Below are 18,976 nucleotides of genomic sequence, written 5' to 3' on the forward strand. Positions count from 1 at the left end.
CACTACCAACACTCAGACATCATTTACAGATAGCCAGGGAACACTCCAACACTCAGACATCATTTACAGATAGCCAGGGGTACATTACCAACACTCAGACATAATTAACAGATAGCCAGGGGAACACTCCAACACTCAGACATCATTTACAGATAGCCAGGGTACATTACCAACACTCAGACATAATTAACAGATAGCCAGGGAACACTCCAACACTCAGACATCATTTACAGATAGCCAGGGGTACATTACCAACTCTCAGACATCATTTACAGCTAGCCAGGGGAACACTCCAACTCTCAGACATCATTTACAGATAGCCAGGGGTACACTACCAACACTCAGACATCATTTACAGATAGCCAGGGGTACACTACCAACACTCCAACATAATTTACAGCTAGCCAGGGGAACACTCTAACACTCAGACATAATTTACAGCTAGCCAGGGGAACACTACCAACTCTCAGACATCATTTACAGATAGCCAGGGGAACACTACCAACTCTCAGACATCATTTACAGATAGCCAGGGGTACACTCCAACACTCAGACATCATTTACAGATAGCCAGGGGAACACTACCAACACTCAGACATCATTTACAAAAGGAAGCATTGCTGTTTGGTGAGTCCTTCAGATCAGAGGCAATAGGGATGACCAGGGACATTCTCTTGATAAGTGTGTGAATTGGACCATTTTCCTGTCCTGCTAGGAATTCAAATTTTAACTAGTACTTTTGGGTGTCAGGGAAAATGTGGGGATTAATTTTATTTTGTAATGTAGTGAAGTAAAAGTAGTCAGAAAATATAAATAGTAAAGTACAGATACCCCAAAAACGACTTAAGTAGTACTTTAAATGACTTTGAATTAAGTACTTTACACTTAAGTAGTACTTTAAAGTATTTTTAATTAAGTACTTTACACCACTATACTTATGTATATTTAAAACCAAATACTTTCAGACTTTTACTCAAGTATGACAATTGGGTACTTTTTCCACCACTGTGGCTTGAGGCCAAAATGTATGTAATTTAAAAAAATTCTAATTAAAAAAACATTGGACTCAAGCCATCATCAGTGTAAATGGTTGACACACAAACTTGGCTTCTACTTCAAGGATAATCGCATATCACATGATTAAGCAAGAATACACATCAAATACCATTATAATTATACCGGGTGGTTTGAGCCCTGATTGGCTGAAAGCTGTGGTATATCAGACCGTATACCACGGGTATGATTAAAAATGACTATTTACTGTTCTAATTACTTTGGTAACCAGTTCATAATAGCGATAAAGCACCTCTGGGATCGGTGGTTTATGACCAATATACCACAGCTATGGGCTATATCCAGGCACTCCGCGCTGCATCGTGCTTAACCCTCCCGTCGTCCTCATATTGTGTCTAAGACCCCGCGTCCTCCGGGTCACCCTGTCCCGTCTTGGCTAAAGGCCCAATGGGCGCAAGTGTGACAGTATGTGTGTGAACAGCCTTTGCAGATGTATTTCTTACACCGTGTGTGTCTTGGAGTCCTTCTTGGGTGGGCAGAGCTGACGCCTCTTCCTCTTACTTGCCCCGGTGGCCGGGGCAGTGCGCGGGGCAGCGGCCGGGGCAGCGGCGGGCTCCTCGGGTTGTTGATCAGGAGCCGCCGTAGCACCCTGTAGGACTTTGACGAGCGCTGAAGCCGCTTCGGTGTGAGATACTGCCTTCTTTGGATCAGCGGCTTGACGAGCGCCTTTCCCAGCTGCTCCAGGAACACCCTGCGCTTGTTCCGCTTGCGAGGCATCCAGTCAGGCTTGATCTCATGCCATATGACAAAAGGCTTTGTAGGAGGACACGTCGAGGATGTTGTGGAAGACGACCAGGGGCCAGCGGGCAGTCATCCGTCTGCAGCTGTACGTGCCGACCACCTTGTCCAGGTTGTCCACGCCGCCCTTGTTGCAGTTGTAGTCTAGGACGAGGGCCGGCTTCCTGTCGCGGCGATCGCTGACTCGGGCCTCTGTGTGCAGCGTGCTCAGAAGCAGCACGTTCTGGTTTTTCTTTGCCAGGTAGGACACTAGGAGTAGAGGTGGGCGTGAAGGCAAACCTGGAGGACAGGACCTGTCTGCCCTTTGACTCGAGCAGCGCCGGCGGGAGCTTGGCCTTGTTCTTTCTCACGGTGCCCACCACGGTGAGGTCCCTCTCGAGGAGCCGCTGTCCCAGTTCGTAAGAGGTGAAGAAATTGTCACACGTGACGTTGCGACCGCTCAGTCCCTTTTTCAGATCGAGGACGACGCGCATCCCCTGGTTCTTCTTGGGGCCTCCGCCGGCCGCCTTGCCCGTGTACACTTGCATCTTCCAAACGTAGCTGGACTTTGCGTCGCAGACCACCCATGACTTGATGCCATATTTCGCCGGCTTGCTGGGGATGTACTGACAGAAAGGACAGCGGTCTTTGGCAAGGGGAGAAGAGATTGGCGTCATTATCGGCTCGTTGGGGCCAATGAGTGCTACGTTATACACAGCTCTCTCTACACGCGTGCACACCACACACACTCACACACACACACACACACACACACACACACACACACAGTACCTCTGAATGGGACCAGTTGCTCATCACCTCGGACCCCGGGTTGTAGAGGGCCGGCAGTTGCGTAGGTCCCAGACCTCTCGTATGGCTGCGAGTTTGTCCGCGGCGAGTCTGGCGGGTCTCGACTGGCGGTCGTCGAATCGCAGCAGCCTCGAGTACCTGTGAAAGACCTTGAGCGGCATGGTGGCTCGGAACACGGTCCTGCCGTTCTCAGCTTCCCACAGGCTGGCCGCGGCCTCGCCTCGGGACCTGTAGACGCCCGCTAGGATCAGCAGCCCTACGTAGGCAGGCAGGTCCGTAGGCACGCAGGTCGCCAGCCGTCGCCGTATTTTCTGGCCCCGTGCAGGTTCGTCATTTCCACAATTATCCTTTCTATCGCCGGTGTGACAAACAGGTGGAAGGCAGACGTGATGCCGCGGGCCTGGGTTGCGTGGCGGATCGCCTGGGCCCTGCGGTGGCCGTAGGCCACTGGGAACCATTTGATTTTGCCGTTTTTCGACAGCAGCGTCTCCCTTTGGGCTCGAGCCGAGGCCTTCTGGTCCTCGCGTTCGTCCTCGTGGGCTTCCTCCGGGTCTTCCTCTGAAGAGCACGAAGACGCCTCGCGCTCGGGGTTGCGTTCCTCTGCGTCTTCCTCTTCCGAAACCTCTTCCTCCTCAGAATCGGATTAGTCTTCTTGGTCGACGCAGGAGAAGATCTGTTCTAGGAATTGCGCTGTGGTGAAACGGACGGCCTCGGGTTCACTGAGCACGCGGCACGGGGGGGGTAACGATGACTGTGTGCCGCTGACATTATTAGTATCCTCTCTACGGCCAGCTTACGCGGGAGACGACGTGAATCGACAAGGCCCCTGTCACGCCCCTGTTGCGTGTGTAGCCGTGTGTGGAGTTCACCCGTGCACCACTGGGCAGTCCTTTTGCACACACACACACAGCGGGGCATGTCTGGACGTGTGTAGCCCTGGATGGGTCACTCTGACCCCAAGCACAGCGGGGGAGTCCCCAATTCACACTCTACACACAATAACACACGCCTTGCTAGTGCTGGCTGGGCGGCTGGCTGGCTGAGCGGATGGGTCACTCTGACCCCCAGGACCACGGCGCAGAGGGGGAACCCTCGAAACTCAGGGCCTGGGTCACGCTGACCCCCAGGACCACGGCACAGAGGGGGAACCCTCGAAACTCAGGGCCTGGGTCACGCTGAACCCCAGGACAACGGCGCAGAGGGGGAACCCTCGAAACTCAGGGCCTGGGTCACGCTGACCCAAAGGACCACGGCACAGAGGGGGAACCCTCGAAACTCAGGGCCTGGGTCACGCTGACCCAAAGGACCACGGCACAGAGGGGGAACCCTCGAAACTCAGGGCCTGGGTCATGCTGACCACGGCGCAGTGGGGGGAGCCACCGCACAAGATACACACAATAACGCACACGTGTGCTGGCAGATGGGTCACGCTGACCCCCAGGACCATGGCACAGCAGGGGAACCCTCGAAACTCATGGCCTGGGTCACTCTGACCCACAGGGCCACGGGAGGGTTATGAACAACCATTAGCCATAGTACCTCGGCCATATCCCACAAATCCCAGAGGTGCCTTATTGCTTAATTATATAATTTCTATGGTAAAAGAAAAACACACAAAAAAACACCACACTAAGGAAGTTAATTGTAAATACTTCCTGGCTCAACATCGGTACCTGAGTGTGACAGCATGGACCGAAAATTGCTATTAAAAGATTTCAGAAAGTTGCTTATTAAAAAGGTTTCAGAAAGTTGCTTATTAAAAAGATTTTATAAAGTTCCCATTCTAATTCAAATCAGAGGTGCGAACTTGGAAAATCTCTTAAGTGACATTTTTGGATATGTTTGCTGAGGTACCATTTCTCTCTTCAAATCAACAACAACACAAAGTAATTTACATCCTAATCACACTACAGCATAAATATCCCTAATACATGAATAAAAACATACCTTTATATTGCTGAACACTGATCTTGGTTTCTTCATATCCTTGACATAAATCTCCATTTTCTATGAAGAGTAAAGGTATCCAGAGGAGAGAGAGAGTCCAGTCGCGTTGAACTCAGCTGTTGAGAGTGGGGGAAATGAGTGAGTCTCTCGGTGTTGGAGTCAGAGGGGGTAATATATCTCTCTCTCTCTCTCTCTCTCTCTCTCTCTCTCTCTCTCTCTTTGTCCCACAGTTCTACTCTGGTGAGTCTCAAATGTGCTTTTATGGCTCACAGTGATGTAACGAGGCCGGGTTCAGCCCACAACTCCACGCGCGCATTGTTTTGAACGCAATGATGAAAGACCGTATTCGGCACACATGACCTGTTTTTACGCACGCTGCGCAATGATTGTTTTTACTCAACCGTAAGAAACAAATTATGTAATTGTTTAAACAAACATCTAATAAACAGGGTATAGTTCTACACAAATGTAGTCAATGTTTAAATTGCATTACTGTATCTACATTTATTTTTCAATAAAAAAAAGTTCAGTTTAAAACGTTTTAAAATTGACCATCCAACAAAAGTTTCTTTAGCAGTTCAGCATTTCAAACAGTTTTTTTTATAGACATAATTAAAACATAACTTTATGGATATGATGCAAAGGTGAAAAGTCTGGGTCTAGGAGAGACATACATTACCACCAATCTGTTACATGTTGACCTTCGTGTCATCAATGAGAATGACCAATTAGCTAAGTTATTGGTCAACCATACCGCCCCCAAAATCCCTTTGAAAGTGAGACAGACCCACACACACACACACACACACACCCTTCCCTCTCTCCCTAGACAAACATTCAACAGGTGGTTCCCAATGGTAATCGGTGTTCTTCTGATAAATCACACACAAAGCCTTACAAATCACTGTTTGAAAAACAAAAATGTGTGGTCATTAAGCCAATGAAAGGCTTAGCTGGAACACACAGTGGGAACCGTTACCACGGTGAAGGCAGGAAGAAAAGGGCAGGGAGCACACACTACAATAAATCAACAGCAACATAAAAGATTTCTAGTTTATCGATGTACTCTGGCAGGTTACAAAATATTCACATCAAATGAGGCGTTACTTTGGGCCTTGATTGAGCTTGTGTTACTGCTGTTACACCGAGTATACAAAACATTGGGAACACCTGCTCTTTCCATGACATAAGTTTAGGCACTTGGAGTGTCATGAATCGTCTTAGGGTCTTGGCAGCTTCATCGAGCGAGCGAGCGAGAGAGCGAGAGAGCGAGAGAGAGAGATATGGGGGAGTTTCTGCCTCTGCATTGCTGGCTCTTTGATGTTTTGAGTTGGGTATCTGTGACAACTGCTGTTTTTAAAAATGTGATTGATTGATGGATTGAGGAGAGTGGGCATGAGATTACTGCAAGGCTCTTCTACAACGTCCCAATTGATAAAGACTTCAAACAGGAAACCGGTGACATTATGTTCGTCACCAGTTGGACTTGGGAGATTACCCCTTTACTCACAAAGACATCGGACATTCTGGTCTGTTGCAGTACATAGGACACACTGGTCTGTTGCAGTACATAGGACACGCTGGTCTGTTGCAGTACATAGGACACGCTGGTCTGTTGCAGTACATAGGACATGCTGGTCTGTTGCAGTACATAGGACACGCTGGTCTGTTGCAGTACATAGGACATTCTGGCCCTTCCATTAGAAGAAAGGTACACCATGTTCACATACATCACATTATCATTTGAAACTAAAGATATTTTGTCCTTAAAGACATTTTAGCACTTTTCCTGCTGAAAAATGATTTCCCACGTATAAATACAGTAATGTACGTATAAATACAGTAACGTATGTATAAATACAGTAACGTATAAATACAGTAATGTACGTACAAATAGAGTAATGCATAAATACAGTAATGTACGTACAAATACAGTAACGTACAAATACGTACAAATACAGTAATGTACAAATACAGTAATGTATAAATACAGTAATGTATAAATACAGTAAAGAAAATATGTTGATCAAAATAGTTAAACAACTGCAAATTTGAAGCAGTTGGTCTGATGGTTTCCTCTAATGTCATTGGTCTCCTCCCTTGCTAGAGGAAAGATGTGTCATTGTCTGTTGTCAATCCATACTGGGCTTGTGTTCCAAATGGCTATTTATACCCTATGTAGTGCACTATTTTTGACCAGGACCCATAGGGAATAGGGTGCAATTTCAGTTATTGTAACTGTTCAGTACGCCATACTTTACTTATAGCCTGCAGGTATTGTGTTTCATAACATGATAGAAACATTTCAGCCTTTATAAATCTTATGTTACGTCTCTAAACTCCAGTAAAACTTAATGAACATTATTATTTTTTCTGGCAACAGCTCTGTTGGACATTACTGAAGTCAGCATAACAATTGCACGCTCCCTCATAACTTGAGACGTTTGTGTGGCATGACGACAACTGCACATTTTAAGAGTGGCCTTTTTATTATCCCCGGCACAAGGTGCACCTATGTATTGATCATGCTGTTTAATCAGCTTCTTGATAGGCCACACCTGTCAGGTGGATGGATTATCTAGGTAAAGGAGAAATTCTCATTAACAGGGATGTAAACGTGGCTCAGTTGCTAGGGAATGGCAGATTCCAACACCAGGGTTGTGGGTTCGATTCCCACGAGTGACTAGTACAAATTCAAATGTATGTACTCACTACTGTAAGCTGTTCTGGATAAGAGCGTCTTGCTAAATGACTAAAAATGTAACCGTAAACAAATATGTGCACACCATGAGAGAAATATGTTTTTTTTTTGAGCAAATGGAACATTTCTGGGATCTTCACATGTTGATAAACTTATTTTTGAACTGATTAGAAATAACACCCCTCTCCACGCACTGTAATTTACTACTCGATAAGAGATATTGATAACAGCTAACTAAAGGAGTCATCCGTTTGGAAAAGGGAATTGTGAATATAAATGACACTTGTTTTAGATCTATTTTACCTTGTAAAACTCTGGACACAAATGTGAAACCAAGTCTTATAGCAGAAAACTAAAGCATATCAAACTTTCCCGCAGTGAAGTCTATGAAACGCCGTGCCTTTACAACTTGGGTTGAAAATGTGTCGACCCCTATAGGTTTCTGCAGCCATGTACAAAATGACACTACGGCGCTGACAGTTGGCCAGCTAGTGGGAGAGTTTTCAACAGTTGAATAAAATCTATTCATCGCGCAAGGGAACCAGGGCCCCGCAAAGCCCATTTACACACCTCCGTAAGGTAAGTCTGAATATCAACAACTGAGAACTGCGTAGGTAAGGCATCGACGTCCTAAGTCTGAATCGGGCCCTTATAGTGAACTACTTCGGACCAGAGCTCTATGGGCCCAAAGTAGTGCGCTATAAAAGTGAAGATGAACCAGTCTTTGAAATAAAATGAGTCAAACTACACATCAAAACAGACCACATGAATAAGAAAAATGAAAAGCCTGTTTATTTTCAAGGGTCCCGTTTAATTTGAATTTCAGCTGACAGAATAAACACCCTTTAATTTAACATGCAGTGATCTTGAAGACAAATCAGACAGATTTTAGATGTGAAAATAAGATTAGGCCATGATGTTGCCAGGTTGGTGTGATACTGTTCTGGTCAAAGGGCTCAGCATGAACAAGCAACATGTCACACCTTGGACCAGAGCTTGGCCATAATGTTGCCAGGTTGGTGTGATATTGCTCTGGTCAAAGGGCTCAGCATGAACAAGCAACACGTCACGCCTTGGACCAGAGCTTGGACATGATGTTGCCAGGTTGGTGTGAGTTCTGGTCAAAGGGCTCAGCATGAACAAGCAACACGTGTTGCCAGGTTGGTGTTGCCAGGGTTGGTGTGATACTGTTCTGGTCAAAGGGCTCAGCATGAACAAGCAACACGTCACACCGTGGACCAGAGCTTGGCCATAATGTTGGCAGGGTTGGTGTGATATTGCTCTGGTCAAAGGGCTCAGCATGAACAAGCAACATGTCACGCCTTGGACCAGAGCTTGGCCATGATGTTGCCAGGTTGGTGTGATACTGTTCTGGTCAAAGGGCTCAGCATGAACAAGCAACACGTCACGCCTTGGACCAGAGCTTGGCCATAATGTTGCCAGGGTTGGTGTGATACTGTTCTGGTCAAAGGGCTCAGCATGAACAAGCAACACGTCACGCCTTGGACCAGAGCTTGGCCATAATGTTGCCAGGGTTGGTGTGATATTGCTCTGGTCAAAGGGCTCAGCATGAACAAGCAACACGTCACGCCTTGGACCAGAGCTTGGCCATAATGTTGCCAGGGTTGGTGTGATATTGCTCTGGTCAAAGGGCTCAGCATGAACAAGCAACACGTCACACCTTGGACCAGAGCTTGGCCATAATGTTGCCAGGGTTTGGCAATGTAGTTGCCAGATTGGCAGTTATTCTGATTTTCACAGTGATTAATAGTGTTCTAGTATAAATTCATATTTTCTCATTCTCAAAACAGCGTGTGTTTGGGCAACCTGGGGTTTGTTCTGACAGAACCGTCAAAGTCAAAAACAAGGAAGAATAATAATGATGATGATGAAAACCTTGTTAGATATTCCTTCCTCAGATATTTGTGAGATTGGAATTGACGGTTGTGATAATGAACATCCAAAAGGAGAACGATGGTAGATAACACCATCCATTAAGCATCTCTGAAATCCACTAGCGGTATGCAGTGTACCGCCGCAGGCCTGTAGCAGGCACCCAGGCTGGTCGACTGACTTGAACAGATGTTGAGGCGATCAGTGTCGTCAGCTACGCCAGCCGTTCCATTGGCATGTCTCCCAAGGAAGAGGGAAACTAATGTGTGTAGTACAAATGTTCAGTAGGGTCCTTCAAGTGGAGATCAGGAACAGACGAGACAAGTCATTATCCACAAGATGTCCAGCAGATTAGATCTGCTTAGGCCTTGTCGACTGACCGCGTCGATCCCCCGAGAAAGCCTTCCGTACCTACCTTGAGTTTACCACGCCATGACAGAAAGAAACAAGCATCTCTATAGTACACAGACAAAGCTCTATCCAAGTCCCAAAATGGCACCCTATTCCCTATATAGTGCACCACATTAGACCAGAGGTCTATGTGGAGGCTAATGTAGGGGACTAGGGTACAATTTGAGAAGCAAACCCTCCGTCCACTTTGGTACCCTACCACTGTACTGTACATTAAAGCTTAATCTGGTGTCTTGTCATCCTCTCACTGAAAACAGATCTACAACCACAAATGAACATCTCTAATTCTCTAAAACACAACAAAAAAAAAAACATATTAGCATGGTGTGTTTTTAAAAACGGGTCCTCAGAGCGTAGTCGTTAGGAAAATGGCGGCGACGACTTGTTGGCACATTTTTTACCAAAAGAGTGATGTGTGCAGTGACGTCCTTGTGGGGTTTTCTTTCATAGTGAGGGTATAGGTCTATTCTTGTGATGCATGCTGGGAAATATGACAACCTCAGAAAGAGAATCCTTGGTACTTGGCTGAGAGAACAGCTTGAAGCCTCCACAAATCTCAGAAATACCAATTACTTCCACTTCGACGACACAACGGAAATGTGATTCAACTACATACAAAAAAAAAAAATCTATACTTTACAAAGCATTGTCATGATGATGAAAGTCTGTTCTTTCTTTTTAATAAGGCACAAGGTTTGTAAATTTATTCCTCATGGTGATTAGTGCTGTTCAGTAATTCCTGGGCCTGCTGGTCCTTCGGGCCTGGTCCGTACAGAAGCCTGGGGCTAGATTTTACACGTATGCCCCCAATGCTGCATGGAACTCCGTCAGACACTGGACCAGCTGCTGGAACTTAGGCCTCTCCTCTGGATCAAGGGCCCAGCAACACGCCATCACCGCAAACCTACAGAGAGAACGAGAGAGAGAGAAAAACAGAGAACTAGCTAGGTCAGCAAGGGCACTCACACAAGCCATTTAGACCAGCTCATCGCACAGTTTATGTTGAATCAAAACCCAGAAGGACTTGAAAATGTGATCTAAATAGCACAACACGTACAAACAATGTTTTCAAAATCTGCTGATCACGTAACAATATTTGGGAATTTAAGGCTCACAGTCCCAAGGACTCTCACTACCATACCATCATTGGTGCAGTACGACAGGTTACCATACCATCATTGGTGCAGTACGACAGGTTACCATACCATCATTGGTGCAGTACCACAGGTTACCATACCATCATTGGGGCAGTACCACAGGTTACCATACCATCATTGGGGCAGTACCACAGGTTACCATACCATCATTGGTGCAGTACCAGAGGTTACCATACTATCATTGGTGCAGTACCACAGGTTACCATACCATCATTGGTGCAGTACCACAGGTTACCATACCATCATTGTTGCAGTACCACAGGTTACCATACCATCATTGTTGCAGTACCACAGGTTACCATACCATCATTGGGCCAGTACCACAGGGTACCATACCATCATTGGTGCAGTACCACAGGTTACCATACCATCATTGGTGCACTACCACAGGTTACCATACCATCATTGGTGCAGTACCACAGGTTACCATACCATCATTGGTGCAGTACCACAGGTTACCATACCATCATTGGGGCAGTACCACAGGTTACCATACCATCATTGGTGCAGTACCACAGGTTACCATACCATCATTGGGGCAGTACCACAGGTTACCATACCATCATTGGTGCAGCACCACAGGTTACCATACCATCATTGGTGCAGTACCAACACAATACACCATACCCTCATTGGTGCAGTACCACAGGTTACCATACCATCATTGGTGCAGTACCACAGGTTACCATACCATCATTGGGGCAGTACCACAGGTTACCATACCATCATTGGGGCAGTACCACAGGTTACCATACCATCATTGGTGCAGTACCACAGGTTACCATACCATCATTGGGGCAGTACCACAGGTTACCATACCATCATTGGTGCATCCCACAGGTTATTCATCCATCATTGGTGGAAACAGTACCACAGGTTACCATACCATCATTGGGGCAGTACCACAGGTTACCATACCATCATTGGTGCAGTACCACAGGTTACCATACCATCATACCTGCATCCCTCTGCTGGTCTATTCTTCTCATTTTGCTGGAAACATATAATTACAACACTCCTCTGCATGTTCAGCTCATCCAGCTGTAAATCATCGGATTACACCATCTCCTCTGCTGGTGGCCGCTCATCCAGCTGTAAATCATATAGGATTACACCATCTCCTCTGCTGGTGGCCGCTCATCCAGCTGTAAATCATATAGGATTACACCATCTCCTCTGCTGGTGGCCGCTCATCCAGCTGTAAATCATATAGGATTACACCATCTCCTCTGCTGGTGGCCGCTCATCCAGCTGTAAATCATATAGGATTACACCATCTCCTCTGCTGGTGGCCGCTCATCCAGCTGTAAATCATATAGGATTACAACATCTCCTCTGCTGGTGGCCGCTCATCCAACTGTAAATCATATAGGATTACAACATCTCCTCTGCTGGTGGCCGCTCATCCAACTGTAAATCATATAGGTTTGTCTTGGGGACAATATCTCCTCTGCTGGTGGCCAGGCGGTATCCCAAATGCCAAATTCCCTAATTAGGATTACAACCTCCCTCTGCTGGTTCCTTCGGTTCGTTCCAAATGGCCCCCTATGCCCTACAGGTCATTGTGTTTGAACATCTCCTCTGCTGGTGCACTTCATCCTATAGGGTGGAATTTGGAATGCATTACAAACCACTCCTGTCTGGTAAGACTCAGTCCAACTGAAATGTTGATAGATGGACAACTGGCTGCTGCTGGGCTGGCCGGTTCCACCTAAAAATGCAAACAGAGACTCCTTGTCCATCTGGGGACAATAAAGCCAACCCTCTGGAGGGTTCCCAAATGCCAACCATCTGGAGGGTTCCCAGCAGCCAACCCTCTGGAGGTTCCCACAGTCAACCATCTGGAGGGTTCCCCAGCCAACCCTCTGGTCATTGGTTCCCACAGCCAACCATCTGGAGGGTTCCTAGGGTCAACCATCTGGAATGTTCATGGCAGGAACCATCTGGAGGTCAGGTCAAGACCATCTGGAGGTTGATAGATGGACGACTGTCAACCATCTGGAGGGTTCCACCATAAAAAATCTGGAGAGACTCCTTGTCAACCATCTGGAGGGTTCCCACAGCCAACCCTCTGGAGGGTTCCCACAGCCAACCATCTGGAGGGTTCCTACAGTCAACCATCTGGAGGGTTCCTACAGTCAACCATCTGGAGGTTTCCTACAGTCAACCATCTGGAGGTTTCCTACAGTCAACCATCTGGAGGTTTCCTACAGTCAACCATCTGGAGGGTTCCCACAGTCAACCATCTGGAGGGTTCCCACAGTCAACCCTCTGGAGGGTTCCCACAGTCAACCCTGTGTAGGGTTCCTACAGTCAACCATCTGGAGGGTTCCCACAGTCAACCATCTGGAGGGTTCCCACAGTCAACCATCTGGAGGGTTCCCACAGTCAACCATCTGGAGGGTTCTACAGTCAACCCTCTGGAGGGTTCTTACAGTCAACCATCTGGAGGGTTCCCACAGTCAACCATCTGGAGGGTTCCCACAGTCAACCCTCTGGAGGGTTCCCACAGTCAACCCTGTGGAGGGTTCCTACAGTCAACCATCTGGAGGGTTCCTACAGTCAACCATCTGGAGGGTTCCCACAGTCAACCATCTGGAGGGTTCCCACAGTCAACCCTGTGGAGGGTTCCTACAGTCAACCCACAGTCAACCTGTTGTGTTTCAGTTAAATCGGGACAGTTGATTGGCCTCAGCGTTTTTACTTACAGTTCATCGGGACAGTTGATTGGCTGTGCTATTCTGTATCCATCCTTCAGATAGGCTGCCATCTCGAAGGGGTCGATATCGACGTAGGGGGTCTGTCCCAAGGTCATCAACTCCCACAGGGTCACACCAAACGCCCACTGAGGAACAGGGACAAGGTCAGAGGTTAGACAACAAGCTCAGAGGTTATAGGTCAGACCACAGACTATAGAAGAATGTATGTCTGAGGGTTTTTTCTCGTTCTAGTATTTATTTTAATTTGGGATGGACAGTCATCCATATGACCAACAAGACAGGACGACACATACAGTAAGTCATATGTATTGTGTGCCAGCTCTACTGACCATTGTTTCTGTGCAACATTAGCTACACATATAGGCAGACAAACACAAACTAGGACTGAGAGACAGCTGGAAAAAAAAACACAAAGTATCTGCAATACATATGATTATAATCAGGTGGTATTGTGTTACAGCAATGCGTTATGTTAGGGTCAAGGTGTCTCGGTGTGAGACCAGTGTCAAGGAAAGTCCTGTTCTGTCCAGCCTGCACAGCACCAACGGTTTGAACAAAGCATTCCACTGACACAAAGCAAGGAAATATAGACAGAAATATGTATACCAACTTCAGAAAACATTGTTGTTAAAAGTTTTTGATAAGGGCCGTCTCCCTCTGGACACTTCAGTGCTTGGAAACAGGAAGACATCAGAACCATGGTAGCTACTGGCTACAACTCTCAACATACTGAACCAATCGAACTTCAGCTTTTAATCCATTTCCTATTCCCAAACAACAGAACAAAAGACTAGTCCAGTAGAGTATAAATATGAACGGCAATCATATAAACATAATTATGGTTTTGGAACCCAAGTCACCGATTCATTCATCAGTCATCTTCAAAAGATTGGCCAGTGTTTTACAAAGACCATAAAACAATGGGAGTTGAACCAGAAGCTCATTGGGAGAGGTAGACAGACTTGAGACACACGCCCTGTGAAAAAATATCCCTCTGACATCAATGAAAGATTTAGGAGAAAGTCTGAGGTGTTATCTTCACTGTGTCTTCACTGAGGTTTTATCTTCACCGTGTGACTCAGAAGGAAACAGTGACTACTACCAGCACTTGAGAGTCATCGTGATGTGACTGTGTGTGACTGTGTGTGTGTGTAACTCTGGTTCATTAACAGTAACATGTGTGTCGTAACCTATGACCCAGCGAGCTTTAGAGGAAGTCCTGACAGGGAGGGGATAATATAAAGAGAGGGAGGCAGGGGGTGATTTAAAGAGAGGGAGGGGGTGATTTAACCCCAGAGGGAGGGGTGAGGAGGGAGGGGTGAGGAGGGAGGCAGGGGGTGATTTAAAGAGAGGGAGGGGATTATTTAACCCCAGAGGGAGGGGTGAGGAGGGAGGGGTGAGGAGGGAGGGAGGGAGGGAGGGGATGATTTAAAGAGAGGGAGGGGATGATTTAACCCCAGAGGGAGGGGTGAAGAGGGAGGTAGGGGTGTGGAAGGAAGGAGGGAGGGTGTGGAAGGAGGGAGGGAGGGGTGTGGAGGGAGGGAGGGGTGTGGAAGGAGGGAGGGGGGGGGTGCGGAGGGAGGACAACAGAGCCACAGTAGGAATGAGGTGATCAGGTATGAGGGAAGTCTGGCTCATTCTATAAATGTAGAATCCCATGAAACCTGAGCAAGCTTCCTGACTGTCTCCAGTAGTTTGCTGACGGTCTACAGTAGCTTCCTGACTGCCTACAGTAGCTTCCTGACTGTCTACAGTAGTTTGCTGACTGTCTACAGTAGCTTCCTGACTGTCTACAGTAGCTTCCTGACTGTCTACAGTAGTTTGCTGACTGTCTACAGTAGCTTCCTGACTGTCTACAGTAGCTTCCTGACTGTCTACAGTAGATTCCTGACTGTCTACAGTAGATTCCTGACTGTCCACAGTAGCTTCCTGACTGTCCACAGTAGCTTCCTGACTGTCCACAGTAGCTTCCTGACTGTCCACAGTAGCTTGCTGACTGTCTACAGTAGCTGTGTGTGTGTGTGTGTGTGTGTGTGTGTGTGTGTGTGTGTGTGTGTCTGTGTGTTCTCACCACATCACTAGCACTAGAGAAGTCATTGTTGAGCAGGCTCTCCAGGGCCATCCAGCGGACCGGCCTGTTCTCGTTGTCTCCCAGACAGTGGTAGTCCATAGGGAACAGGTCTCTGGACAGGGCGTTGTCACAGATCTTCACCTGCATGCTGTCGTCAATACTACCAGGGAGGACGGGAGAACAAGGTTAACCTTCTACAATAGACTTTATATGACACACAGCGAATACAATGGGTTGTAGACTTCACTAAGAAATGCTTCGAGACCTTCCCTGCGATGTAGAGTAACAAAATAATTATATTGTAACAAGAGGAATAAAATAAAATACGCAAGAATGGAGCTATAAACAGGAAGTTCCAGATCAATGTGGAGCTATATACAGGAAGTTCCAGATCAATGTGGATCTATATACTGGAAGTACCAGATCAATGTGGATCTATATACAGGAAGTACCAGTAGCAGATCAATGTGGAGCTATATACAGGAAGTTCCAGATCAATGTGGAGCTATATACAGGAAGTACCAGATCAATGTGGAGCTATATACAGGAAGTACCAGTACCAGATCAATGTGGAGCTATATACAGGGAGTACCAGATCAATGTGGAGCTATATACCGGGAGTAACAGTACCAGATCAATGTGGAGCTATATACAGGGAGTACCAGATCAATGTGGAGCTATATACAGGAAGTACCAGATCAATGTGGAGCTATATACAGGAAGTACCAGTACCAGATCAATGTGGAGCTATATACAGGAAGTACCAGATTAATGTGGAGCTATATACAGGAAGTTCCAGATCAATGTGGAGCTATATACAGGAAGTACCAGTACCAGATCAATGTGAGGCTATATACAGGAAGTACCAGATCAGATCAATGTGGAGCTATATACAGGGAGTACCAGATCAATATGGAGGTATATGCAGGAAGTACCAGTACCAGATCAATGTGGAGCTATGTACAGGGAGTACCAGATCAATGTGGAGCTATATACAGGGAGTACCAGATCAATGTGGAGCTATATACAGGGAGTACCAGATCAATATGGAGCTATATGCAGGAAGTACCAGTACCAGATCAATGTGGAGCTATGTACAGGGAGTACCAGATCAATATGGAGCTATATGCAGGAAGTACCAGTACCAGATCAATGTGGAGCTATGTACAGGGAGTACCAGATCAATGTGGAGCTATATACAGGGAGTACCAGATCAATGTGGAGCTATATACAGGAAGTACCAGATCAATGTGGAGCTATATCAGATCAATGTGGGGCTATATGGGAGTACCAGATCAATGTGGAGCTATATACAGGAGTACCAGATCAATATGGAGCTATATACAGGAAGTACCAGATCAATGTGGAGCTATATACTGGAAGTACCAGATCAATGTGGAGCTATATACAGGAAGTACCAGATCAATGTGGAGCTATTATACAGGAAGTACCAGATCAATGTGGAGTTATATACAGGAGTACCAGATCAATGTGGAGCTATATACAGGGAGTACCAGTACCAGACCAATGTGAGGCTATATACAGGAGTACCAGATCAATGTGGAGCTATATACAGGAAGTACCAGTACCAGATCAATGTGGATCTATATACAGGGAGTACCAGATCAATGTGGAGCTATATACAGGAAGTACCAGATCAATGTGGAGCTATATACAGGAAGTACCAGATCAATGTGGAGCTATATACTGGAAGTACCAGATCAATGTGGAGCTATATACAGGGAGTACCAGATCAATGTGGAGCTATATACAGGGAGTACCAGTACCAGATCAATGTGAGGCTATATACAGGGAGTACCAGATCAATGTGGAGCTATATACAGGAAGTACCAGTACCAGATCAATGTGGATCTATATACAGGGAGTACCAGATCAATGTGGAGCTATATATAGGGAGTACCAGATCAATGTGGAGCTATATACAGGAAGTAACAGTACCAGATCAATGTGGAGCTATATACAGGGAGTACCAGATCAATGTGGAGCTATATACAGGGAGTACCAGATCAATGTGGAGCTATATACAGGAAGTACCAGTACCAGATCAATGTGGAGCTAAATCAAATCAAATCAAATCAAATTTTATTTGTCACATACACATGGTTAGCAGATGTTAATGCGAGTGTAGTGAAATGCTTGTGCTTCTAGTTCCGACAATGCAGTAATAACGAGCAAGTAATCTAACAGAAAAACTACTGTCATACACAGTGTGGAGCTATATACAGGAAGTACCAGATCAATGTGGAGCTATATACAGGAAGTACCAGATCAATGTGGAGCTATATACAGGAAGTACCAGATCAATGTGGAGCTATATACAGGGAGTACCAGATCAATGTGGAGCTATATACAGGGAGTACCAGTACCAGATCAATGTGAGGCTATATACAGGGAGTACCAGATCAATGTGGAGCTATATACAGGAAGACCAGATCAATGTGGAGCTATATACAGGAAGTACCAGATCAATGTGGAGCTATTATACAGGAAGTACCAACCAATGTGGAGTTATATACAGGAGTACCAGATCAATGTGGAGCTATATACAGGAGTACCAGTACCAGACCAATGTGAGGCTATATACAGGAGTACCAGATCAATGTGGAGCTATATACAGGAAGTACCAGTACCATATCAATGTGGATCTATATGGGAGTACCAGATCAATGTGGAGCTATATACAGGAAGTACCAGATCAATGTGGACCAGATCAGATCAATGTGGAGCTATATACAGGGAGTACCAGTACCAGATCAATGTGAGGCTATATACAGGGAGTACCAGTACCAGATCAATGTGGAGCTATATACAGGAAGTACCAGTACCAGATCAATGTGGATCTATATACAGGGAGTACCAGATCAATGTGGAGCTATATACAGGAAGTACCAGATCAATGTGGAGCTATAGAAAGCACTAGGTAATTGAGGTAGATCGAGTGCATTCGGAAAGTATTCAGACCCCTTGACTTTTTCTACATTTTGTTACGTTACAGCCTAAAAATTATTCAATTGTTTTTCCCCCTCATCTATCCACACACAATAACCACAATAAAATGGCAAAGCAAAAACAGGTTTTTGTAAAAATACAAACTGAAATATCACATTTACATAAGTATTCAGACCCTTCACTCTGTACTTTGTTCAATCCCCTTTGACTTTCAATAATTTTAAAGTTTCTTCAAGTGCAGTCTCAAAAACCATCAAGCGTTATGATGAAATTGGCTCTCATGAGGATCGCCACAGGAGAGGAAGACCCAGAGTTACCTCTGCTGCAGAGGATGAGTTCATTAGAGTTACCAGCCTCAGAAATTGCAGACCAAATAAATGCTTCAGAGTTCAAGTAACAGACACATGTCAACATCAACTGTTCAGAGGAGACTGTGTGAATCAGGTCTTCATGGTCAAATTGCTGCAAAGAAACCACTACAAAAGGACACCAATATGAAGAAGAG

General features: G+C 46.0%; 3 protein-coding genes across 3 annotated transcripts in view; all 3 read right to left on the bottom strand.

The window, feature by feature from the left end:
* LOC112241350 (solute carrier organic anion transporter family member 2A1-like) overlaps positions 1–4,779 on the bottom strand; it is an 83,229-nt gene extending 78,450 nt beyond the window's left edge. Inside the window, exon 1 of the mRNA XM_042322857.1 lies at positions 4,549–4,779. Coding sequence (XP_042178791.1) covers positions 4,549–4,605 — 57 coding nt within the window. The 5' untranslated portion in view covers positions 4,606–4,779. The remainder of the gene's footprint in view (positions 1–4,548) is intronic.
* LOC121846651 lies at positions 1,722–2,468 on the bottom strand. The gene has a single exon (XM_042322858.1). The coding sequence runs from the start codon at positions 2,466–2,468 to the stop codon at positions 1,722–1,724; it is 747 nt and encodes a 248-aa protein (XP_042178792.1).
* Positions 4,780–8,483: 3,704 nt separating the features above from the next.
* Positions 8,484–18,976, bottom strand: part of LOC112251955 (tyrosine-protein kinase RYK) — a gene marked incomplete at its 5' end in the record, with an annotated part of 60,763 nt that continues 50,270 nt past the window's right edge. Inside the window, 3 exons of the mRNA XM_042323678.1 lie at positions 8,484–10,457; positions 13,419–13,555; positions 15,502–15,661. Of these exons, the coding sequence (XP_042179612.1) occupies positions 10,346–10,457; positions 13,419–13,555; positions 15,502–15,661 (409 nt within the window). The remainder of the gene's footprint in view (positions 10,458–13,418; positions 13,556–15,501; positions 15,662–18,976) is intronic.

The sequence above is a fragment of the Oncorhynchus tshawytscha genome, linkage group LG06 (genome assembly GCF_018296145.1).
Source record: "Oncorhynchus tshawytscha isolate Ot180627B linkage group LG06, Otsh_v2.0, whole genome shotgun sequence".
In the NCBI taxonomy this organism is placed as follows: Eukaryota; Metazoa; Chordata; class Actinopteri; order Salmoniformes; family Salmonidae; genus Oncorhynchus; species Oncorhynchus tshawytscha.